Consider the following 26228-nt stretch of genomic DNA (forward strand, 5'->3'; position numbering starts at 1 on the left):
ATAATATAATTTTAACAAAGATAACAATCGTACTTAAATTTTTAAATTTTAAAAATAGAGATACTATATTTATAAAAATAAAAGACTAAATTCTAAATATACAAAGAATTGGAGAATATTTTAGCTTTTTTTTTTGAAAGATAAATCTATTAATTCATTTAATGAATGGAACTATAAAATTCAAGGGAAAAAAATAAAGGGTTTAACCTTGTCACAACTCAAGCACGATATATCTGGAATGATTGTAAGCACTTAATACGATAAAGAAATCAGCCCCAAATGGTCTAGAGCAGCGAGCAAAAATAGACAAAAAAGTCTAGCATTCACCAAACTAGATAGAACGATAATAAAACCATCCATAAAATCAATTGTAAAATTAAGGTTACATTATTTTATTGTAATCCTAAACTGCTGAATTCATCTTCAATGTTTATTAATGTTTATTAATGACATAAATGATAATGTTTATCATAGTCTTTAATTCTATCTTTATTAATTCTAACCGGTACTTATTATTTATACGAAGGTAAATCATTATGTAAGTCATTCTAAAATTAAATTATTTTTATTTTTATTTTTATTTTATTATTTCAATATTTTTATTAATTTAGTCATTATCATTAATTAAATTGATTATTCAACCATTAAATCCATTTATTTTTAATTCTTAATTGTTTTTATATTTTCCTTTTCTTATAATTTTTTCATTATTTTTTCTTTCCTTTTCCTCATCTTCTTCCTTCAACACATCTATTCCTTATTTTATTTAGATAGTTAAAATTGAACGCCTGACAAAGATAAAGGACTGCATGTGACATGTTGATGATCATTGTGAGCTTGTTACCATGATAGAGATGGAGTGGGAGAGAGCTTGAGCTTGCCATGGATTCTCAGCTCTTTTTACTCCCTTTTTGTTGTGAAGTACGTATTGTGTTCTACTTCATTTATAAACTGACCACAAGTGAAATATGCGTGAGGGGAAAGTTAAAAAAAAAGAAAAGAAAAAGGCAACAACAAAGAATGAGATATGAGTGAGGAGAAAGTTAAAAAAATAAAGAGCAACAAAAATTTTAAAGTCACCTACGTGAACTAGATGCGGACATGAAGTGGTAATATTCATTTTTAATAAGTTAATTGGTGGTAAAAGTATTAAGAAGACCAGTGTAATTGCATGTTACCATGTAATACTTTTATAGTCAATTGGCATCCTATGTTGACTAGATTTGGATACGAAGATGTAAGATTCATCAAATAAAAATTTATAGTGCATCGGTTATATGTATTGTCAATGAATCACAATAAAATTTTTCATGCACAATAATTTTTCTAAATCATTGATGAAATATGATTCAGACCAAATATAATATATACAAATTAATATTTAATGCACTAATTTATTCTATGCAATGTTTTCTTCTTCTTTTTTTATAACTCAGGTTTAATGAAACACCTAAGAATAATAGTGTGTTATAGTGAATAGAATTATGGCAAATAAACATGCAGTAAGACAATTACTTGTTAATAAAAGAGATAATTAGATTGGAAGGTGGCTTTTTGCTTGTCTTTTATGTCCCGCTTTGTTCTTCTCAAATAATCTGCTTGGTGGTTATACCCCATGAAAAGAGGTGTTGATGTAATCTCTCCTGCACAAAGAAGAATAATTATGGATTTGCAGAGTCCACAAATGTCTGCAATCCTTTTCAGATTTGATGCACACCCATATGAAGTTGGGATGTTAGCAGGAGCCACCAGTGGGGCTCAAGTTTATCTATAGATACCATGATGGAAAAATCTCATCTTTGAAGGAATTTGTGCTTTGTACTTGTTATAAAGTTTGTTTGTTTTTTTGGGTCAAACTTAGTAGCCAATGGGTAACACATATCTGATCCTTGTATGACAATTCTAGTAACCAATGTATACATTTTATGATCATTGTCGCCTAAAAATTTGTTAGAAACAACACAAGTGCAACTGATATGGCTCCACTATCAGTTAGATGGTCATATATAGCTTTAGGCTTCAATTTCAACGGTTTTTAAAGTTAACGAAACAGATAGGATGTGTTAAACAGTTAATCAAATTAAATTAGTATTAATTAAATTTTTTTAATCTTTTAATTGTTAATCGAATCGAAATATTTTCAAAAAAATTTAATCGAACCAGAATCTTTAGATTGAGTGAAAAATTGGAATAAATATTAAATGTATATATGAATAGTATTTTAATGTAGTGCAATTACATATATAAATCTTGAATTGTAGTTTATATGTACATATAAAATTTCGATTTTAATTTAATTATATATATTTAAAGAAATGAATATATATATTTATTTTTGAATTAATATAATTGTTTGCTTATATAATATATCTGAGTAAAATAATGCTAATTCGGTCATATTGTTAGTGATTTATGAAAATTGATTCAAATAAAATTTTCTTATATAAAATCATACAAAATCAAAATTCATGTATAAAATTGCACATTTGATCAAAGTTCATGTATAATTTTGATATTGGGTTAAATCATAATTCAAAGCCTGAACTAGACAATTGTTTTCACAACGGAGCTTGAACTTTTTTTTTGTCCAAATTAGTTTCTGATGACAATCGTTCTCAACTTGAACTTTAGAGTTTTCAAAGAAATATAAGGGATTGATATGAACAAAAAAAAACCCCAATGTAGGAACAATTACCAAGTTTAGGACCAAAAAAAAAAATTTTGAGGCCCCGTACAAAAATAAATGCCAAATTCAAATCCTAATTTAGACCAAAAAATTCAAACTCTAATATGAAAATAATTATCAAATTCAGACTCCAAAAAAATTTACCTTTTGATATTTATCCTTAAAATTTTAAAAATAACTTATATCTTTATAATTTGAAAAGATTAAATTAAATTTTATCATTTTAGGGGTCAAAATATAATTTTATCAAAATTTAAGAACTTTAAAAGAAATTTTCCATTTTAGAAGGGACTGAGGCTCCAAAATTTATAAAACTTTCACCTAGATATCCAATTTAACTCCACTCTGAATTAAATTAGAATCTAATATAATTATTCAATATAGATTTTTTTATAAATAAATACAAACTATCTATATTAAATAATCATAATTGAATAATTTACCGCATTATCTGTCTCAAAGAACAGATGTCTTCACACACGTGTATATCTACATTTTTTTCAATAACCATCTTAGCAAGCCAATCAACAACTTAATTTATCTCCCTCAAAATATGTTATATTTGTTATTATTGTATGATTAGTAAAATCATGTATATCCTTCTTACCAACATAGATATTTTAAGAAAAGAAATGATTCACTTTACCAATAAAAATTGAAAAAAAATACATAATTTATCTATCATCAAGTGAAAATCAACCATACAGTGGTAACCATCAATTCCTCTGACGTCTATCTGTTCAGCTATTGCTAAACTCAAATATAATTAAATAAAAAGAAAAATTAGAATTAAGATACATATATAAAAATAGCAGACAAATATGAAATATCTGATGATATTTATATATTATATCTAAATTCCCATTGTTACCCGACATATCCTCATTCAATAATTTTACTTAAAACTCTTTCTTTCACGTTTCTCTTTTTTGCTTTTTCCCTTGTTCTTTCTGTTGTCATCTGCTGTCACTCACTCCCCCCTTCTCTTCTTTCACCTTTCTTCTCTCTTTACCCTTTCTTTCTGCCGTATAAACCGCGTTGTTTTAAGATCCAGCACCAAAAAAAAAACCAATCTTCTGGTGAAAATCTTTTTCTGTTCTTATGCTTTTTTTTTCTTCTTGCTATCTGTAAAGTGTAAAGCTTTTCTCTTGTCAGTTTTGCTTTTATTGTTCAAAGAAAGTTCTTTTTTTTTTTTGTGTGTGTGGTACAGTGTTATTGCATTGACTCGTTTAATGATGCTACTTGTTTCTCTTTGATCCCATTTCTTTTCTAACTAGTAAAGACCTTTTTGGTTTGTTTGGGTAAAAAGTCTTCTTTCTTGCTTGCTTGCTTTAATTTTTTTTTTATTGCATAATTGGATTCTTTTAGCTGTTTCTTGATATGGGTATTGTTTATTTTTCTTAGGTATCTGATCAATGTGGTTGGAGTAGAAATTTTCAAAAGGTGTTTGGATTTGGGTTTCTAGATGCTTGAAATAGGTTTGTGGTGCACAGGCAAAGTGTTTGTTCTTCATTTTTCTCTTTTACTAGTAAACCCTGATTTTATTTTTTGTTGTTGTTTCATTTAATCCTATTTAGGCCCCATTTTTCATTACCTTCTGTTGAGCTACATGTATCTTTATTTTCTTCCTACTAGAAGATTATGATTCAGTTTCTATTAGCTTGTCTTTTTTTTTTTTAAGAAATAATTTTCAGTAATTTGTTTATTGAAATATTTTTATGCCTTACTTTTTGCAGATGGAAGAGGATGGTGAATTCAGGTGCTGGGATGAATTGATTCCAGATGCACTTGGGTTGATTTTCAAGAATCTTTCACTCCAGGAGATACTCACTGTAATCCCAAGGGTGTGCAAATCATGGCAGAGAGCAGTTAGTGGACCCTATTGCTGGCAGGACATCGACATCGAACAATGGAGCCAACAATGCCGGCCCGAGACCCTTGATCGCATGCTTCAAATGCTGATAACTAGAAGTTCGGGTTCACTCCGCAAGCTCTGTGTTACTGGTCTCCCTAATAGCCAGAGTTTTTCATTCATTGCAGATAAGTAAGGACATAACATGTTTCCATCTATGCCTTTCAATTTGCATTTTCTATTTATAGCCCTTTGGCATTATGATTGGAAGAACATAGAAACACAACACTATAGATTCTATATGAATTATTTCACGAGGTCAATCTGCACTTCCAGTTTAACCGGTTTAGTTGGAAAAGATGGCATGGGAGTATATAGTGTTGTTGAAATATTGGCTTTGGCATGGGAGTATATAGTGTTGTTGAAATATTGGCTTAGGCAACTAATATGAAACTGAAAATTAATGTATAGTTAGATGAAGCTACTTGTAAGTTTCATTTCCCTCTGAATTTGCTGAGTTTCTATTTTGAATATCTTACTGATAGATTAGGGAACAATAACCAATTTCATGGTAAATAATCTGTAGAAGATTCTATCATCAATGGTTACATTCTGTTCAATTTTGTGACTTATATTGGATACTCTTACTTCCTGCTGCTTCTAGTGCGAAATCTCTTCGGACTTTACGGCTGCCAAGAAGTGAAATAAGTGATTCAGTAGTGGAACAGGTTGCTGGGAGACTCTCTTCGGTGACTTTCTTGGATGTTAGTTACTGCAGGAATATTGGAGCTCCAGCACTTGAAGCAATAGGCAAGCACTGTAAGTTACTAATGGGATTGAGGAGAACAATGCACCCGTTAGAGGTAGTTGGCAAACTGTCTCAAGATGATGAGGCCCTTGCTATTGCTACCACAATGCCGAAGCTCAAGCAACTCGAGGTAGCATACTTGCTTATTAGCACAGAAGGTGTGGTTAAGATACTTGAAAACTGCCCTGAGCTTGAATTATTGGACGTGAGAGGATGTTGGAACGTGAAGCTGGATGAAAATCTTGTCAAGAAATTCTCACGGCTGAAGGTGGTCGGACCTCTTGTTGTGGATTATTTTGGGATGAAGGGCTGGGATGATTGTTCAAACTATTCAGGTTCCTCAGGTTACTTGGCCTGGGACTTTGTTGCCGGAGATGTCGGTATTGGTTACGATGATGTGATATCAGATGTGGATTGGGAAGACGACCAAAGTATAGAAGATGTGGAAATGAGGTTCTACGACGGTTTTGACTTGGAAAATGCTGCGTTCGATTGGCCCCTCTCCCCTTGAAGGGATTGTTATCCATTCGAGCTCCACACAGACTGCGGTGAGCACTTCTTTGCTTTCCCTTTGCTATGCACAAACATTGTTCTTATAAGGTAGTAGTATATAAAACAAGTTTTCCTATGAGTATTTGTAATAATAATAATAAAATAGAACTTGTAATATGTAGCAAAAGAATGTGTTTCCCTAGTAATTGAGATCGACATGTCATAGCATTCCCATGCCCCATGTCACATGCTTTATGTACTATACCTACAATAATTATACAATTAGTAGTGGGATTTGTAAAGATGGTCCAAATAGTGTGTATGATGACTTGTATGGAATATCAAAGAAATTAATTGATCAGATTGTGACAGAAAGGAGGATTGTCATACTTTATCCTTTTTGACTTTGAGTTAATGCTTACGTTTATAATCAATTAAGTATTTCAAAAAAGGTCAATTTTGAGGATTGGGAGAAAAAAAGAACCACGGCTTGTCTTTAAAGCATTGTTTTCCAATGCTTCATCATTAAGCCAAAGCCGTGTGTCCCATTGTGGTCGAGCCAGAGAAGAAAGCTATCTCATGATTGCATTATAATCCATCATTTTGAAGCATCTGATTCGATGGCGGGCTGCAGTTTTCAATCACCATGAAGAAAACATCTTTTCAACCGAATCACCTGAATAATGATAGTGGAATACCATGTGGACTCATGTAAATCAATGGTAAATCAAGGGTACATAAATCAGCACATGTGAAACACGGCTGCATAGAAACATATGTTAAACACTGCTGAAATAACATATTATGAGTTCTAAGTAATTTTCTTCATCCAAAGATTAGAGAGAATCTTAGTATGGAAAAAAAAGCAGAGGAGCTAAGTGAAAGCAGCTATAATGCTTAGGACAATATCCATGTTAGAGTCGGATATTGAATATGAAAGATGTACTATTATTCTCCAGAGAAAGCTTCTGATAAAGAGAAACTGGTACAATATAAAAAGTTTGCAGAACTGGAGAGTGGTGAGTACTAAGAAGGCTGCCACCAAGTTGTACCAAAACAGAACTATTTTAGAAAAACTTACTATAACATAGAGAAAATACAACAATAACCCGCTTTGTATGATTATCAGGAACATGATGCAAAAGAATTGCAGATACAAGCTAAGCACAAAAAAAGCCATTTCTTTCATCTAGGCAAGTTTCTATGCTCAACTAAAAATTAAGCAAGTGTACCATTTTATTATGTTTTTATACATTTCTAGCTCTTCATCAATCTTCAATTGCAGCAGGGCTGCAAGGGGAAACCATCAACAGACAAGCAGAATTTCAGGGAAAAAATGTTAATGCTCAAACATAAGCTCCGGTGGCATCTATGGCAGTCCAAGGGCCTTGTATGTGGTAAGGTTCAGATAAATTGGCAATGCACTGTTAATTACATGCACGCTGACAACATCTACTGCTTCAATTCTTATGTTCTGTCATTGCCAGATCCCCTAGTTGTACCTAAAGGTCGAGTCTGGTTGACTTCCATTTGTTTTGCCTCCTCAGTTGACTTACATGCTTCAACCGTATCTTTCTCTTGACTAGGTTCCCGCTTGTCTTCAAACAACTTCCCCGACTTTGCAATCGCAAGGATTAACTCCAGTTGTTTTTGTTGTTGCTCCTATAGAATACATCATCATTAATCACATGTTGAGAATCCAATGAAATCCCATGTGTTGAATCAATCATTAATGACAAGTTGAGAATCCAAAAGCCACAAGCTTGACTGTTCTTACTGATTACCAGTTGCCAATGAAGGCAAGAAGTTTTCTATTGGCACAACGATTTTGCAACAAAATGCAAGCAATTCAGTTTTAGAGAGGCTTAAAATTTTGCTAAATCCAAGCGACAGTCTATTTCTATCATTCAAAATCACTGTAAAAGACAGAATAGAGCTTGGGATATTTGATCTCTGAAAACCCTTTGGTACAACAAGAGTACAAGACTGTAAATCTTTAGCTCATATCAGAACCAAATTTAACTTCACTTAAAGCCATCATGGAACTTCAACAGCAACGGAGCATCATGTACTAACAAGTTCAGAAAATTAAAAGAATTAATCAGTGCTAAAATGTTACCTGCATTGCCAGCAAAACTTTCTGAATTTCCTCAAGCTCCTTCTCCAGGATTTCTTCTTGAGCTGCTAACGCTCTAGTAGCCTCGGAATTCTTTTGAGCCAAAGCTGCAGTCTTTAGATACGGTAAAATGCTTAGGAAGTTATAAATACAAAAAATCACTACAAATTAGTAAATATAATCTGTTATCATGAGCTTGCCTTCCCATTTATTCATGATAGAAGCAGCAAGGGGAATGAAATCTTCATTATTATCAAATTGGAGCCATAGCTAATGCTAGTTTACTCATCTATATAAAGTCTCAGCATCAAACGCTGGGTTACATAGACTAAAGATGGCACAATCAAATAGAACTGCAAGGCAAACATTTTGCCTTCAATACTCTTAGCCTTAACAAAACAATCATTTTGCTGAACATCAAAATGCATATAATTTTCGACTACCCTCTGCTATTTCTTCGACTCCATCATTAATTCTCTAATTCAAACCTTATAACTTTAAGCAGCAAGAATTAGTCAACTCCTTTAATTATATAACTAAAAGCTTTAACATTTATCAACAAGAATTACAACAAATGACTATGTTTTTTTTAGTGTTACCTCTTCAATAGGCTGTTTCAAACCTTTCCTTGTTACTCGAAATCGAATCCCCAACTTCTCAAGTTGCCTAGACAAAACACGAATAATGGCAACGGAACTCTTTAAATCCTCCTCTAATTTCTCAATCCTGTCAACCAAATTCAACCTTTTTCCACCAGCCTTTGCTGTTTCCACACAAATTCTCCGCCACTGGCGCCTCCTAATCCACGCCCCGATGGCAAACCCACTCACCAAGCCTAAGACATTCCAGGCCATAACCCTCCTCCAAACCCCACCCAAAACAACACCTTTCCAATCCGAAACGACATAAACAACCGAAACAACAGCCGAAGAAAAAATGAAAAAAAGTTCAGCAGCTGAGAGAAAAGAATCTAAATTGATGGAATCAAAAGTAGGGTTTTGGTCTGATGAGGTGGCAATTGAAGAACCGGAGTCGTAGGCTTTGATAAAGGAATGGGAAGAAGGATGGCGGGAGCTGAGACTGAGAAAATTTCGGGTCCGGAAATGTAGAACAGTGGGGGAAGGTGAGATGGGGGGAGGTGATTGGAAGGAAAGAATTAGGGGTTTTGAGATAAGGGTTTAAAAGGGAAGATGAAGGAGTAAGGAGGTTTTGAAACGCGATTGACATTGTTCGTGTTGGGGTTTCTGATTAGGGTTTAGGGGGGAGGTTTGAATTGAGAGGAGAAGACATTGTTAGGGGTAATTTCTTGGTGAGAGATATGGAGACGGCGATGCACCCAATGGTTTCGGGCGCCTAGGTCTCTCTGCGTATGTTAGCTTAGCAAAGTTCAAATGACTTTAAATTGCGCCATAAGGATCCATATTTTTATAATGGATTTTCCTTTTGGAAAGAAAAAAATCATTTGAAAATTACTCACTTAGTTTGATGACATGTTATTTGAGAGCCCTAAGGTATTTTTTTATTTTAAATATTTTTATGCGTTAAATATTTAAATTTTAATTTAATTATAATATTGATTCTGAGATAACTTTTAAAATTATAATATTAATTTTGAGATTTTTTTAATTTTATATTTTAATTAATTTTTCATTAATCACACTTCCAAATAATGATAACTAACTAATTTTATAAAAATAATTTAATAAATTCAACTCAAAATTAAAATATTAACTAAATTTTAATTAAAATTAAATATTTTGAAAGAATTCAAATATATTAATTTTACAATAGCTCAATATGTTATTAATTTTTTATTATTTTTAATTTAGTAATTTTTTTACACTATGGCCCAACACTTCTTGTACTTTTACAATTTAGTCCATTACTCAAATTAATTTTCCTAAATTCAAAAATCTTTTTAATCTCTTATAATATTCAACTATCCTCTCCGTTAATAATAATAATAACAACTATTTTATCTACTTCGAAAATTTTAACACGTACCAACTTGAATTGACACTATTCACATCTTGGGAGGTATTAAGTATGTTACATATGAAATGTTATTATGAGTTGTATTACTACGCCATGAGTGAGAGTTTTGTTTAATGGCTCATACTCAAAGGACTTCAAACCATCTAGGGGTATAAGGTAAGGTGACCCTTAATCACCATATCTTTTTGTATTGTGTATGGAAATAGGTTTAATGATAAATTTGGTTACTAACGGTTGCATGTTTTGTCAAAATAATCATAGTTGTATTTTTTAGCCTTTTTTGGCCATCAACCTTTGATTTTTTTTCAAACTATTTTTTTCTATCGGACTTAAATGAATAAATTCAAGATTTCAATCTTTCTTCTTCTTTTTTTTCAAAAGGTTTCAATCTTTCATGCATTTGTTTACTGAGAGGTTTTTCTACTAATTTAAATTTTTTAGATACTTACGTTGATTTTCTTTAAATTAATTTTTAATTTCATGTATTATTTATTTATTTTATTGTTTTTCACATGTAATTATCTTATAGAGTTATTTAAATAATAAATTACATCTCATTAAAAATATTCTACATATGAAATTTCAGATCATCCCTGTTAACTTTTTTAACGGTGATTTCATTGAATCTGTTAGAAAAAGCAATTTGAAAAAAAAAAACAAAAGTTATGGCTAAAAAGGACTCAAAATACAATTAGGACCATATTGACAAAAGATGCAAAAATTGTGACCAAATTTGTCATTAAACCACAGAAAAACTTCGACAAGCTATTAATTGGGAGGTGACAAACGGGAATTGGGAGCCTAGTAGATTAATCGAGGTGGTCCAGCAATCTCGCACCTGTTTTTTTCAGGACAACCTAGTTCTGTTCATGGAGGCCTCTAAAGAGCAAATGTAGGTTGTTAACACCGTTCTAAATGACTTTGGTAAATTCTTCGGGCATACAGTGAATCGAGAGACCCAAGTGTTTTTTTCAGCTAATACGAATGGAGGTTTAAAAGATAAAATTGGTAGTGGGTTGGGTGTCTCGGTTGTTGAGGACCTCGGTCGATATTTGGGGGTCCCTCTACTACATAGTCGAGTCAAAAAGAAACTATGGCTATACGGTGGGGAAAATGCAAGAGAGATTAGTAGGGTGGAAAGCACATTCTTTATCATTAGCAGGTCGTATTATGCTTGCAAAACCAGTTCTTTCAGCAATGCCTATTTATGCTATGCAGAAATCTGTCATTCCTTCTAGTGTTTGCCTAGAAATGGAAAGGATTATCCACCACTCGGATCAGAAGAGGGGAGTGAATTGGAAACAGGTTTGCGAGGCACCAGAGGAAGGGGGACTTGGATTTCGATGTATGTCGGATTTGAACAAGTCGTTTCTAACGTTGTGTGGAATTTAGGCAATGGTAAGAACGTTGATTTTTGGCGAGACATTGGCTTGGCTTAGAGTCTCCTCTAGTTGATATGTGTTTACTTCCACGGGCTCTTCCTAATCATTGTTTATCTGTAGCTAGTATGGTAAATCGGGTTGGCGAGTGGAACTGTAATCGATTTGTCGACATTATTCCTACTGGTGCTTTAAGAAGAATAGCAGCGACATTACCTTGTAAGATGGATGTTGAGGATACTCCAAGGTGGCTTTGGGATGGTAAGCGTCGTTTCACAATAAAACCAGCTTATTCGTCATTACGGAAGTTTTGTAAGTGTCGGGGTCACGAAAGGGTGCGCATGTTTCTGTGGCTAGCTTGTAATGACGAACTCCTCATGAATGAAGAACACTTGAAAAGGAAAATGACTATAGAAGTGAACTGTTCGTTTTGCATAAAGAATGTTGAATCGATTGGCCATGTTCTAAGATCTTTTCCAGTTGCTATGTGTCTTTGGATGAGCCTTGTGCATCCTACTTGCCTTTGTTAGACATTGAAGCACCGCTATTTAAATGATTTTTGGAACTGACTACGCTCTTGAAATCAGATCCAAGAATCCAAAAATTGCCATTAGAGATTTCATGGACATTTTGTTTTGTTTCTCTGGTTTTGAACTTCATACAAAAAGTGGAAGTTACCTTCCTTTTCTTTTTCTTCTTTATTTATTTATTTATTTTTTTTGCATGTGTGGCACATGATGTGCTGGCAAAATATTTTTTTACCCAAAATGTTTTATTATTACTAGAAATATGTATTAAAAATAATATATAATAATTAATGAAACACATTATTTGAAATTATTTAATTATAACAATACAAAAATACATACTATATTAAAAAAATAAATTAAATTATGAGTAAAACAAAATTTAAACACATAAATACATCATATTAATAATACTAAATGCACTATAATTGTAAATTAATATCGAATTAACTCGTAACATCAACCCAATTAACAACATTATTAATATATAATTACTAGAGATAATAAATTGTATATATTAAAATTTAAAAAAAGACTAATTAAATTTCACACTTTTTTTTTACAGACTAAAGTCGTAAATTACATCAACTAGATTTAAACCCTAATTATTGATAATAATTCTGTCAATAAGGTAACTTAGCCATTGCTCACTATTTAAACTTCACCTTGTTTTATTACACCAGACATTTCAAATTATGGTCTAAATTCTAAATGATTTCAAACTTCAAAAAAAATTCTCAAAATATCAATATCAATCCATCCTTCCTTTAGCTTAAAATAAAAAAGAAAAAAAATTTAAGCATTTAATGCTAGCTTTATTTTGGCATTGAACAACACGTATAATATACCCCATGAGCAACTTGAATCTGAAATAAGTTTAAAATTCCATACATGTTCCATCAAAACAAAATTCCATGCATGTTCTAAATTTACTATGCATTAATGCTGAAGCTAACTAAACTACACTAACAAAAAAAAAAAAAACTTAATTGATACAATACTACTAATTTGAGGTCTCAATTAGAATTTTTTTAAACTTAGGAAATAATTTAGAATCTAGACCACCATAGTTTTGGGATGAATGGTTCAATTAACCCTCAAACAAATAAGCAACAAATAAATGGAAAAAAAACTAGATAAAATATTATAGGACCTTTCATAATTTTCATACACTAAAAACCTTAAGCACCGAAAATGAGGGATGGGAATTTCACAGCTTAACCCTATACATATCAATCGTCTAATAATTCCACTGGACACACAATTTCAGTCCTCTGCTAAACAATTCAACTAGGATATCATGATTCATGAAAGTACGACATCAATTTCAATTAATTAGAAACATGCAAAAGATGAGAAACAGTACCATTCATAATCATATATCGTCCAATTTATTTAACTCAAAACAACTCGAAAACGTTTGCAATGTCATACAGCAGATGGTACATGATTCAAATTGCATATAGCAAATAGAAATGCCTGGTTATATCCTCTGAGCAGAATGGCTTACATGAGATTATACTTTCTCTATCAAACCATCCATACTCGATAATTATGTCATGACATGCTCAGTCTTCTAGTAGTAGGGCATATACCGCATCGGCCTCCTGAATCTAGGAATCTTCCTGCAGAGAGTCAATGAAGGCGGGTAAGAAAAAAAAATCCAATTAATGAATAGGAGGAAGAGAATCCAAGCATCCAAAAAACACACCCGAATCCATAAGGAGAATAGAAATAAGGCGGTATATAGGGCCTCCTGGACCGGTAGCCCATGTAAGGATTGAATCGCCTTGGACGGTACTGCTTCATCCCAGGAACATTAGTCCTTTTTGGCATAACCTGAATATCACAAGGAATATCCGAAATTTGTTTTAGTGAGGCTTTATTAGTTGCTAAAGAAAGAACAAAGCCTTAATTATAAGGATCACCAGGATCTAGTTTTAAGAAACAAAAGACCAAGCTTCTTAATATTTAATAAAGAAAACACATAACCTTCAACTGGCGGCCATGTAATTCAGATTCATTCAGCACAAGAGCCTCTTGAACAGCTTCTGCTTCCAGAAACTCTACATAAGCAAATCCTTTCGGTTGACCATACTTGTCCGTCAGAATAGTTACTCTGTTTACAGTGCCACAAGATTGAAAATGCTGCTGCACTTCTTCAGGTGTGCATGCATAATCAACCTACAGGATAAAATTCAACCCAAGGATTTCAAAGAGAAATGTGAGTCAGACAGCAGTACCAAAGAAAAGCTACACCGTTAATGCTTGGTTATCATGATACTTTCACCTTAGACCTTGTGCAGCTTCGGAAAATGAGGACATAATATATTCCTCTTAAGGGAGGGGGGAGGGGGAGCTTAGAGATGTAATGGCCTTTTTTACTGTTGACAATACTCAAATTAAACAAAATGTTTACATGTGTACTTAGGGGTCTAGGCAATGTCACATTTAATTCGGCTTTAAAAAGTATATCAATCTTCTGGCACTCATAATTTTCTCTAAGCAATGCCACCATTCAACTCCTATTACTCAAACTCCTTGAAATGCTAAGTGAAATATGATTCAATGCTTTTACTAAATTCTATTTCGTGATGTCTAATTGACACCACAATGCAAAGGCTGAATTTGGCACCCTTCAAACTGCAGTAAAACAATTTTTTACAGTGAAATATTTGGAGAGAGACAGTAACTCGTACATTTCCCATCTTGTTATCAATGTTGGTTATAAATTTTATGCATAATATGCAGTACCTACTGCATATTATAATAATTTCAAATCTCAACCTTGCATTTATTTATAACATACAATTTTTTATCAATATTCGATGAACTTAAAGCAGTTAAAACATGAAGACAGTTGTAGACTTCAAAAAAAAGGGTAACTCAAATAAGAGACGTCTTCAGAAGCATGGTACTGAGAAGTAGAAATTAGATTAACACCTTATATTGGGATATAACAACCAAAGTACAAAGGGGAGAACACACCGGTTGACGGAAACTAGACATTTATCGAAAAATAAATGATTCAGAAAGGGTTTTCTTGAACTATAGAATACAATTTCCACCGACTAGGATCCACCAGAAGAAAAAAATAAATTAAGAGTCAATTCTTAAAGGAAATCCAGAAAGAGAATTCATGCAGACGGTTCTTAAAAGGACAGTTTGCAGGATGCATTTCCTCAGTAGGGGAAAAAACATTAAAAGGGCAAAAGATTCACAGCAACAACTAATCAAGAAAACAAGAACACATGTATTTCCACAAACAGGCAAGAAGAGATTAAGGCTACAAAGAAGCAAACAAACGCCTCTCACCGCATCAGCCAAAATGACCACAAATATCTGAGGTTCATACTCCAATGACCACCACGACCACCAGCAACGATGTTCTTGCAACTTAGATTGCATATGTTGACTTGGCTTAGCTCTTCAAAAGAAGCAAACTAAATCCCTTGCAAGAAGTTGAAGCATGTTAAATAACATGCTACTTCCATCCATCCATCCAGTCCAAACAAGCCCAGTTACACTTTTCAGGGACTGGTATATAATGCCTTTATCTCCCTGATTTTTACACTAAATTTTATACAATCATCATATATAACTAATCAAAACTTCCATCATATTGATACTTTTTTCTCCTTTTTTTCACATACAATTTCTTTCAATTTTTTTCCTCTTTTTTTTTCTCTATATTTTTCTCATTCAACATGTTCTTCCATCACTTTTTTTTTCTTTTTTCCATGAAAAATTTGAAGAATTTTACCCCTCATTTTCTCACTTTTTTTTTTCTCTTATTTGCTTTTTTGAAATTTAACATATAGAAATCATTTTCACTATCTTTAAGTACAATGTTATCTAAAGGAAAAAAAAAAAAAGCTTTTGGCCAACCCTCGAAAACATTGTAACTATTCCAGCGATAACACAAAGGCAGGTCGAGGAAAATTAACAACCCTGCGATCATAGTAAGACATTAAGGTCAAACCATGATTCTATTGTGGAGAAGTACCCACATCCAATCCAAAGTCACCCAGAAATGAATAGAAAATGTCATCTGAAGCCATTTAGTTAAGCCCTAGAAGAAGGAAAGGTAGAGAGAAACAAAATACAGAAGTCATGAATAACTATTACTATAGGTAACTAAAAACATAAAAAGGAGAAGAATACGGGATAAAAAGGTGTTGAATACAAGATAACATATTTATACAATAATGGCCTATACAAAAAGCGATAACTCAAAACGGATAAACGAAAAGGTTACAGATGCAGGAAAAACAACCAAAGAGTAAGAACTGTGTACTGTACTGTATACATTCCAAATTTTTTGTGTTTGCAGCTAAAAAGGAATTTCTTTCAAAGAAAATGTTTAGACATCAGCTCATTCACAGATTTTTTTTTTTAATCCGCTCTGCTCTTTAGAGTTTATGCTGATCTAAGTCTAAAAAATCTAGGAGTTTTAGTAGTTCCACATCCTCCCTAAGCCCTTGGAATTTATCCCATACATTAAAGGTAATAATTTTAAAACAAAAATCATGCTAAAGGACGTAATTCATATGAATGATAATATATCTGGAAGATCTTATCCAGACCAACCCTGTATTGGATGATGTCTCAAGTTCTTTTATAAGTTCAGGGACACAACTTATACCAAACAAAATAATCCTAAGATGCAATTCAGAAAACATGTACTAAATGTCAACAGTAGGACAGGAAACATATAAGACAGGGTAAACATACCAGCACATAAATGGATGTTAGAAAGTTAATAGACAAGAGAGTAAAACCACCCACCCCAATTTCAAGAAATATCAAAGCAGTTAATAATGCAAGGTTCACCATGTAGATGTTATGTCTACAAAGACAACATGCTACAAGTCTTAAGGCAAAAACTAAAATGAAAATAGACATTATTTATCTCACATTGCCAACAAAAACTGATCGTGAATCTGCTTCCTCTTTGCTCGCCTGATTAGCTGTTGCACCAGCGGGATCTGTTATAGAAAGGGTAAAGGGTTCGTTTTCGAACAAATGTCAAATTTAGATTAATATTAGACAAAAATGATTAAAAAATTTAAACATATCTCTCACCTTGAAATATAGATAGAACTGACAAACATCCTGGCTATAACTACCGGTTAGAATTCTCCACTAAATCTATAAACTATTACTACGATAGAACCACTTGAAAAATAAATAATATTCAATTATCATTTTAAAAACTAACTTTGAAGTTTCAGATTCGATAGATTTATCAAACTAAAAAAGAAAACAATATAATCCAGAGAACCAAAATCTTAAACCCTAACATCATAACTTAACAAGAAAATTCAGATCATATAAATATCCCAATAAAAACACTAAAAAAAGCAAGGAAAGATAAGAAAAACCTTGAACAGCACCCATTTCCTTCTCGACTTTGGCCTGCATTTCACGGAGTGCCGCCGCTTCATCTTCCATTTCCTTCAACCGTTTCTTCATCTCGTCCAATTCCTACCACAATCAAACAACAAGAGTAACAAAAAAAGACAAAGTACAGTCTTGAGTTAGGGTTTTTAATTCTTTTTTTTTTAAATAATTACCTTGACAGCGTCTTCATCGGCGGCGGACATGTCGACGTCGGCGTTCTGAGGGTCCAATTCGCCCTCCATCTCTCCTTCGTCGGGGATTTCCCCTCCGTACACCTCATGCTCCTCTTCATCCATTTTTTCTCTTTATTGTTTTTTTCCCTCTCTCTGATCTGTTTATTTTTCTGATTCTTCTAGAAAGAGTCTCCCAAGTCTGTTAGTACTTTCTTCAGTGGTTAAACTTCTATTAGAAACGAAGGATTTCGGTTCATGCGATCATATCCGTACGATGATGGAAGATCAATGGTGATCAGTGGCCCAGGGTTATTTTATGTTTACAATTTGCAAATGTTATTAAGCCTTTCCAACTCCAAGGTATTTAAACGATGTCGCTTCCTGCTGCTGGATTTCTTGGGTTTGGGCCTCCTTCAGTTCTAATGGACTTTGATACTGTTATTTTCTTCTATTTATTTTTTCCACCTATAATATTCTTGAAAATTATTTTTTTAATTATGTAAAATTTAAATTAAGTTGTATTTTAATTGGCAAAGTTGAAAGTATATTGCCCGTAATTATTTTATTTATTTATTTCATACATATTTTTTTTATAATAATATAATTTAGCTCAACACACATTTTAATTAGGGATCAAATCGAGTTAAAAATTTTCGAGTTGAGTTAACGAATCGTATTATTTATACTCAATGTTGCGTTTACATGGACTGATTATTTAACTAGCAAACGAAGTATAAGATTATTTAACTACATAAGTAAAGTTGATGGGTAAACATTTATTAAAACGACGTAGTTTTACCTTTTTTTTATTCAGATTTTCGGATAACTCGAATTGTATAATTCATATTCAAGTTAAACCGAAAATTTTGATTTTTTTAGTTTATCCTAATAACTTGATTAACTCAAATTTTTAATTCAAAATTTAATTTTTATCAAATTTTTAAATCGAATCAAATTATACTTACTTCTATATTTTGACCCTCAATTTGATGCCTCATTGGTACTCAATTTTTTTTATCCTAAAACTGGTATGATTGTTGTTGTTAAGGGTGGATGGAAACCTTATTTTATAACAATTCAATTTAGGAAATTTCTTTTAGTATTTAATTATATTTTAAATTTAAATGATCTATTTAAAATAATTAATCTATAAAATCACTTATAATTAATTCAAGATTCGCATACAATTTGTTAAAATTGAACATTGATAATAATAATATAGAACGATCACAAAACAATAAAAGAAATAAAATAAAATACACAAATTTACGTGAATTATTTTTTAATAAAAATCCGGGTCACATAACTCTAACACAAATCACTTTCAAAGTATATTATTTAAAATATTTAATCCATATGCTAGTTCACTATTCAATTAAGATTAATATATCATAAATAATCATAATAAATTAAAGTTTGGAAATTTAAAAATAATTACCATTTAAAAATAATTTTAAATTAATTATTATAATTAATTAATTAATTAAATTATAAAAAAATTGAAACCCCAACAATTGAGTATTAGCACGTACTTATAATTATTTTATTTATTTATTAATACTTTATAATTTTTTATGGTAGACAACACAAACATGCGAATATATGCTTACACCATGTGAAAACCTTATTAAAAGAAGTAATGCTTACGCTAAACCTATATTTTTCACATTTTAGGTTTACATTTTGACTATTTTATCAATAAAGGCCCATTTCTAATTTTACTTATAGAAATGGGCCAATTTTTCCATTATTTACCGGAAAGGGTCGAAAACTACAAAACTCGTCCACGTAGATGTGTTTTTAGTGAAAATTTCAACAAATCACGTCCCTAAGGGAGCTATTTTGCCATGTCAGCACAAAACATGCTTACGTGGACGCATTTTGCTGATGTGGCAAAATCGCTCCCTCAGGGACGCGATTTAGCCCGTGTTTTTTTCCCAACGGTCATTTAAAAATTTGACCATTGAGAGGTCCAACGTCAAAAAATATATATAAAAACCTCTCTCCTATTTTTTTTCACACAACATTTCTTCTAAATTTCTTAAAAAATCTCTCAAATTTCTCCCTTAATCTTTCAAAGCTCTTTTTAATTAAATTATTTTCTTTATTTTTTAATTAGTATTATTTTTTTTTATAATTTCAAAAATATTTGATCGTGTTAGCAATGGCCGGAGAAATAATTCGTCTCGATTATAAACATATCTCCGTCAAATAAATGAAAATGGTAAGGGTTAATTTTAATTTTCGAATATTATTTATTATTTTTTAATTTATGTAATTTTACTTAATTTTTAATTTTTAATTTTTGATAACAGTTTGTAAATCGGGTGTTACAATGATATATTTGTAATATGTCTAGTCCTCTATCACCATTGATAGAAAATTACTTGAGGGAAATGAGTTTTTGGCACGTGGCCAATATAGGCTGGGGGTGCAAGTTGGACTCGAAACTCATCAGCACGTTAATAGAGAGGTAGAGACTCGAGATGCACACATTTCATCTTTCATGCGGTGAGTGTACCATCACTTTGGAGAACGTGCAATTACAATTGGGATTGTCTATGGATAGGTCCGTACTTACCGAGTTCGTTCAATCTGCTGATTGGAGAGCCATATGCTACGATCTTTTGGGTGCGATTCTAGATAATATATACGAAGGTCGGATCGAGATGAGCTGGTTACAAGACATATTCCCGGAGCTAGGGAATGATTAGATTGAAGTAGAAAGAATACGATATGCTCAAGCATACATCTTTGAGATGATTGGAGGTTATCTGATGCTGGACTTGTCATGAAACCTCGTAATCTGAGGTGACTGCTGAAACTCGTTGATTTTAGAATAGCTGGCGAACTTAGTTGAGAGTCTGCCGTATTAGCAACATTGTACCGGGAGATGTGCGGGGCGGCACCACAAATAAAGCCAAAATTGAATGTTTCCTATCACTACTACAATCATGGGCTAGATTTTGCTTTCCATTTTTACATCTTCGAGTGAACCACCATATATATTCTCACTCATAACGAGGTAAAATTTATATTAGATTTTACAATTATTACATAGATTTAAAATATAATTTTATGCTAAAAAATTATTTAATTAGGTAGAACTATTCGGCGAGTTATGTTGAAATACCTACCACTCTTGAAGATATACAGCTTCTATTAAGCCTACAGTTGGAAGCTTATGTAAGTATTAAATAAAATATATATACATAACATAGTCGTTTCAAATTTAGTACTTAGTATTATGTATATAACTAATATTTTTTATCACATTCATATAGTTTCAATGGACACCATATGAGGATCCGACAATTCGGGCAGTAATTTCGGATGAATTCTTTCAAAATCTAAACATTTGGAATGTTAAGGTCCCATTGGTCAACTATGCTACTGTCGAGATGCACCAAACGGATAGAGTGTTGTGGTGATTTGAATTTCAACAACCGATTCCCATGGCACCTGAAGTACTCAATGATGAATACAAAATCAACTTACGACAATCGAATACGAATTGGCTGACATTCTTCTTGGAATTTATCAAAATTTAGAAAAATCAATATGATCATATACCTACTCGTGAACCGATCATCGTTTCAGAGTTAGCGTGTGCGTCAGATTGCATGCCATGGTTTAGGATCCATGGCAAGCCATATTTACTACCCGAAGAGTAGATGCATCGCTAAATTCGTGTCGAAAAGGAATGACGGGGCCCTTTAAATCCAAGAAGAATGGATGACGGTAGGGGCCCATCAACAGCATCCACACAATCATCGGTCCCAATACCTCAAGCGATAACACCCACACCACAGCCCATTCAGTTTATGTCAAGCGCGTATCCTAGCCCTTATATGTATCCTAACCCTTATATGTATCATAACCCTTATATGTTTCCTTTTTCCAATCCTATGTTAGGTTGGAATGCATGGACCGGTGCATCTCCTTTCCCGATGTCTCCGATTTAATCGATGATAAATAGGTCATTATCGCAAGAGGGATCACACGAGGCACCGCCGGGAAGCTCATCTCATTACCAATCCCCATTGTCTTATGTGATTCAAACACCTTTGTCGTGGGTGATGCAAATATCTCTGTATTTTTTATTCTATCAAAGTTAGTCATCCTCTCAACACCCACAACCAGAACAGCTACAACCCCTGCTGGAAGCTGAACCAATGAGGAATCCAACGCGTAACCGTCGACCACCCTGATGTGGCATTAATTTCGACCGGTACACATATTATTTTTTTAATATATTTGTATAAATTATTTTTATATTGTTTCATTTAATAAAATAAAAGTTGTTTTGAATACTTTAATAGAAATTATTTTATATTTTTAATAAAATAGAAGTACTTTTGAATAAGGCAATAGAAATAATACAACATAATTTCATTACAACAATTATCAACTATTTAGATTTAGACATGTTCGAATTGTATGACCTGGGTTCCTACACCATCCGTACAAGTTCTATTGGTTTGTTCTTTCCTGGATATCCATATTATTACGTATTCTACTCGAGCAAGGTTGACCTTTTAGTTTGAGATGCAATTCTCTATCGATAACAACTTAAACGAAGCAAGCGATACAGAAGACCACTTATGTTCATCTGGGACCAGTGGGAATACGTGTCTCTACACATTGTACATGTATTATATTTTGTACACTTCGTCAACATATCTCATTGGATCCAAGCGAAAATTTTGACAATCTGCAATTGCATGAGTGCATAGATAACAAAATGCGTCAAACGTCTTACAATCGCAAGTCTTATTTCTCAGGTATACACAATGTTGCCTACCGATAATACCTTGGTTAGGTCTATCGAACTCCATCACACGAAACCATAGATTGTCACGATCATGACACACTGTGTGCATGATGTTGGCCCACGCCTTCGCCTTGTTAATTTCTTGCAATACATTCTGGCATCATACATGGCTTCTCTACATTTGGCCTTTATAACTCGCTGCTCGCTTTGGAAATAGTATCGCCAAACGAAAATATGTTTCTCACACAACCGAAGTTATCGGCGAATAAAGTATTCCTCTTAGAAAAAATCTATGCATTCAACCAAGTTTGATATCATATAACCATATCGTAGGCCGCCGTCGTATGCTTGTGTCCACTGATCGAAAGATATGTTACAGAGGTAGTCTGCACCTTGTTCGTTAACTGAATGCAAAATCACCAACATCTCATGAAAATAGTCCTTATTGATCTCGTACCATGCCAATATAAGTCGATAGTGAAAATTACATACCACTCTTCCATTCAGAATAAATTGAATATTACAAACGAAATTATATTAATAGAGATTAAATACCCATGTTGGTCACTTGCAGTCATTCAATGGTAGGCTGATATTACTCGTAGTAGTTGGACGCAATATGTCTTAGACAATACCAATGATGTGTGCGATCTCATAGGCTTTCCTGTCGCTCAATTGCGGCTAGTATTCCAATGCCTTGATCCGATATAATGCAGATATCAAGTTGGGGCAGACATGCCTCCTTAACTTAGAAAAAAAGAAATCCCAATTATCATCTAACTCCCCCGGTGTTATTGCAAACACAATTGGAAGTATTCTTCCACCGCTATTCTGTGCTACAGCTAGCAATAGCCTATAGGTATATCTACTATACATAAATGTGCCGTCAATTTGTACCAATGACTTGCAATACACAAATGCGTCCCGACATTGCTTAAAGCTCTAGAATAATCACTTGAGCACTTGGCATCCACGGAACAATTGGTAGTTGTAGTATGCAGGGCCCATTTCAAGGTCTGTTATGCAACCTGGGAAGTACCTCTCTAGCACCTAACACCACTGCCACACCTCATTATATGAAGCGTCCCACCCACTATGCATCTTTTCCAACGCCTTCTGCTTAGCTACCCAAGCCTTGCGGTAAAAGGGCGTGTACCTCAATTGGCTACGAACATTGGCAATTAAGATCGATACAAAAGTCTTAAAATCTATCTTCACCATCGGTAGTATTAAGCTATCTATCATATCTGAATCCATCTTGGGATAATTTTGTGAAACACTTGTTAACGAAGTATGTTAAATAATACAACATTAATTAATAACAGTATCATTTAAAAACCCTAAACACCCAGTGATATTGTACTAGCAACACAGGTATGTGAACCTTTGTACTTTTTTATCTCCCACAAGTCTGTCTTTTTCCTAACCAAAGCCGTGATTTTCCATGAACATGTACTATCTTGCACTGCACACTTAGCATCAAACTTCTTAGATTTGGATATAACCACATTGTAGTTAACCTAATTCATAATGCTATGTTGTTTCATGCACCAAGAAAACTATCATTACTGGAAAACTCTTTACCAACTTTCAATTTACCCGAATCTAATAACAAACTCGTACAGTCACACCTTTTACGTGGTAGATCTGGAAACTTCAACACATCATCTACCAATATATCAATATTATGTATGTGGCTGAAGGCGAGTACGCACTAAATCGCGGATCTTCTTCTTCTTCATCTGAACCCTCTTCAACGTCTTCAGGTTCGGTTGGAATATGCTTCGATTTAGAAAATAGTACAACTTCTGTACCATCAGAGCCTGGTTCTCGAGGTGGATCTACATCGGACTAATCATCCAACCCACCATCATCTGTAACGTATGAGGTCCCCTCGCTAGTAGACTTCGTGGGGAGTACATTATCCCTTATTGTAGACATTTCGTAATGTCCCCAATCAGATGTGGATTCTAACCACTAGAAGTTGATGTCATTCCCTAATACGTATTTCCTGCATCGAATATCGACTCACCGATGTGCATGTCCCATCTACTAACCTAGTATCATGCAAGAGTTGTGTATTCTATACTGCCACCAAACATGGGCACTTCTGTGCTCTACCTCCCACTAACAGAGTGTCGGTAGAGGTCGTGTATTTCTCTCGAACAACAATAGATGTTGAAGTCGCAAATGCTTCATTTGGCGATGAAAATTGTATATATAACTCAATATATGGTGATCCACTAGTGATATGAGTTTGCACCATCGCCTCCAAGCTATGACCACCTTTGATATCAAATGAGTCATATGTCACGGGATCAACCGAAGCATAAAATTGATATTTAATAGACAAAAATCTCATTAGCGTTGTTTTGAAGATTTTGCGCCTAATTCTTTTACGAAGGTCTGTCAAATCTATGTTCTGGTTAAAAACCAATCGCGTTGTGTTCTTTGATAAAAGAACAACGTCGTTCTCGGTGTCATGGACCTCATCATCATAGTAAATAACAGCTCTAATATGTTCACTCATCTTCAATTTTTATTTTGCTTAGCCTCTCTATTTTTCTTGCTGTAACTTATGCAACCTGAGAATATAATTTGGCTTATTTATAGCCTAAAGCCAAACAGGAACTACTGTTGAAAAAGAGCGTCCACATGGGAGCTTTTTTTAGTAATTTTGCTGACAATGCATCCTGCTTAAAGTATTTTTTACACTTTTTTTTCAGAATCGTCTTCTTAAAATTATTTTTTTATGAACTACTATAGAAAAAGAGCGTCCATGTGGGAGCTTTTTTCAGTAATTTTGCTGACAGCGCATCCTGCTTGAAGCATTTTTTAAACTATTTTTTCAGAATCGTCTTCTCAAAATTATTTTTTCAGGAACTACTGTAGAAAAAGAGCGTCCACGTGGGAGCTTTTTTCAATAATTTTGCTGACAATGCATCCTACTTTAAGCATTTTTTACATTATCTTTTTAGAACCGTCTTTTCAAAATTAATTTTTCTGAAACTACTATAGAAAAAAACAAAATCCTTATTCTCAATATAATTTTTTTATAAACCCTTAACCTAAACACAAAACTATTTAAAAAAAAACTAAACCCTAATTTAATTATTTTTTTAAAAACTCTAAGCCCTAATTTAATTAATATTTTGAAAAAACCTTAAACCCTGATTTTTTTTAAAAAATTCTTAAACCCTCAATTATTTTAACAAAACCCTAGCACTATAACACTAAAACCCTAAACCCACAAATCTTAGGGACTAAACATGCAAATAGCCTTAACACTAGAAAAACACGAGCTAAATCGCGTCCTTAAGGAAACGATTTTGCGGCGTCAGAAAAGTGCATCCATGTCAGTCCGTTTTGTGCTGACATGGCAAGATCGTTCCATCAGGGATGCGATTTGCTGAAATTTCTCCCAAAAACGCTCCTACGTGGACTCATTTTGTAGTTTTCAGCCCTTTCCGGTAAATAATGAAAAAATTAGCCCATTTCCGTAAACAAAGTTGGAAATGGACCTTTATTGGTAAACTGGTCTTTTATTTTACTATATATATTATAAATATATTTATTCGCTTAAACCGACGTATTAGATTGATTGTTATTTCTAATTAGATTTTTTTAATTAATTTATTTTAAACATCTTATATATAAAATTTCATAAAATAAATTTCAATTTTCTTTTTCTTTTTATTTTTAAGTGAAATTAAAAAAATATAACATTACTTAAAATTTGAATTGAAAATATAAGATATTTATCTTATTTTCAGTATTGCTCTTCAATAAAAATAAATAAATAAATATTTCATATCAATTTAGGTACCATTAAATTATCAATAATAGTGTACTTAACTAATATATCCAAAATCATATTTAAATAATTTCATAAAAATATTTTTCAATCACAATATTATAATCTCAAATTAAAGTCAATTTAATATTAAGGTATTGATTTGTGTTTGAATTGTATGGATATGGAATATTTCATATTTTGATTTAATTTCGTAGTTAAAGATGATG

The 26228-nt window shown here is 32.9% G+C and overlaps 3 protein-coding genes across 7 annotated transcripts; 1 reads left to right on the forward strand and 2 right to left on the reverse strand.

Moving 5' to 3' along the window:
- The first annotated feature begins 3526 nt into the window (after positions 1-3526).
- LOC108467068 (F-box protein FBW2-like) lies at positions 3527-6213 on the forward strand. 4 transcript variants are annotated; one of them, XM_017767550.2, is made up of 4 exons: positions 3527-3765; positions 4091-4164; positions 4423-4730; positions 5203-6213. In XM_017767550.2, the coding sequence occupies exons 3-4, from the start codon at positions 4423-4425 to the stop codon at positions 5855-5857; spliced, it is 963 nt and encodes a 320-aa protein (XP_017623039.1). In that variant the 5' UTR covers positions 3527-3765; positions 4091-4164; the 3' UTR covers positions 5858-6213. The 4 variants fall into 4 exon arrangements, with proteins under 4 accessions (XP_017623039.1, XP_017623041.1, XP_052879896.1 ...); XM_017767551.2 differs by lacking the exon at positions 3527-3765 and adding an exon at positions 3794-3987; XM_017767552.2 differs by lacking the exon at positions 4091-4164.
- Positions 6214-6884: 671 nt separating this feature from the next.
- On the reverse strand, positions 6885-9360 carry LOC108467080 (uncharacterized). The gene is made up of 3 exons (XM_017767572.2): positions 8554-9360; positions 7958-8068; positions 6885-7500 (listed from the first exon to the last, which is right to left on the reverse strand). Exons 1-3 carry the CDS (start codon positions 8806-8808, stop codon positions 7306-7308), a joined length of 561 nt encoding a protein of 186 aa, XP_017623061.2. The 5' UTR covers positions 8809-9360; the 3' UTR covers positions 6885-7305.
- Positions 9361-13223: 3863 nt separating this feature from the next.
- Positions 13224-17764, reverse strand: LOC108467172 (polyadenylate-binding protein 2). 2 transcript variants are annotated; one of them, XM_017767724.2, is made up of 6 exons: positions 17432-17764; positions 17240-17342; positions 16773-16843; positions 13848-14039; positions 13567-13694; positions 13224-13480 (listed from the first exon to the last, which is right to left on the reverse strand). In XM_017767724.2, the coding sequence occupies exons 1-6, from the start codon at positions 17552-17554 to the stop codon at positions 13432-13434; spliced, it is 666 nt and encodes a 221-aa protein (XP_017623213.1). In that variant the 5' UTR covers positions 17555-17764; the 3' UTR covers positions 13224-13431. The 2 variants fall into 2 exon arrangements, with proteins under 2 accessions (XP_017623213.1, XP_017623214.1); XM_017767725.2 differs by lacking the exons at positions 16773-16843; positions 17240-17342; positions 17432-17764 and adding an exon at positions 15171-15831.
- Positions 17765-26228: the final 8464 nt, after the last annotated feature.

This window comes from Gossypium arboreum, chromosome 2 (assembly GCF_025698485.1).
Source record: "Gossypium arboreum isolate Shixiya-1 chromosome 2, ASM2569848v2, whole genome shotgun sequence".
NCBI classification, from domain to species: domain Eukaryota; kingdom Viridiplantae; phylum Streptophyta; class Magnoliopsida; order Malvales; family Malvaceae; genus Gossypium; species Gossypium arboreum.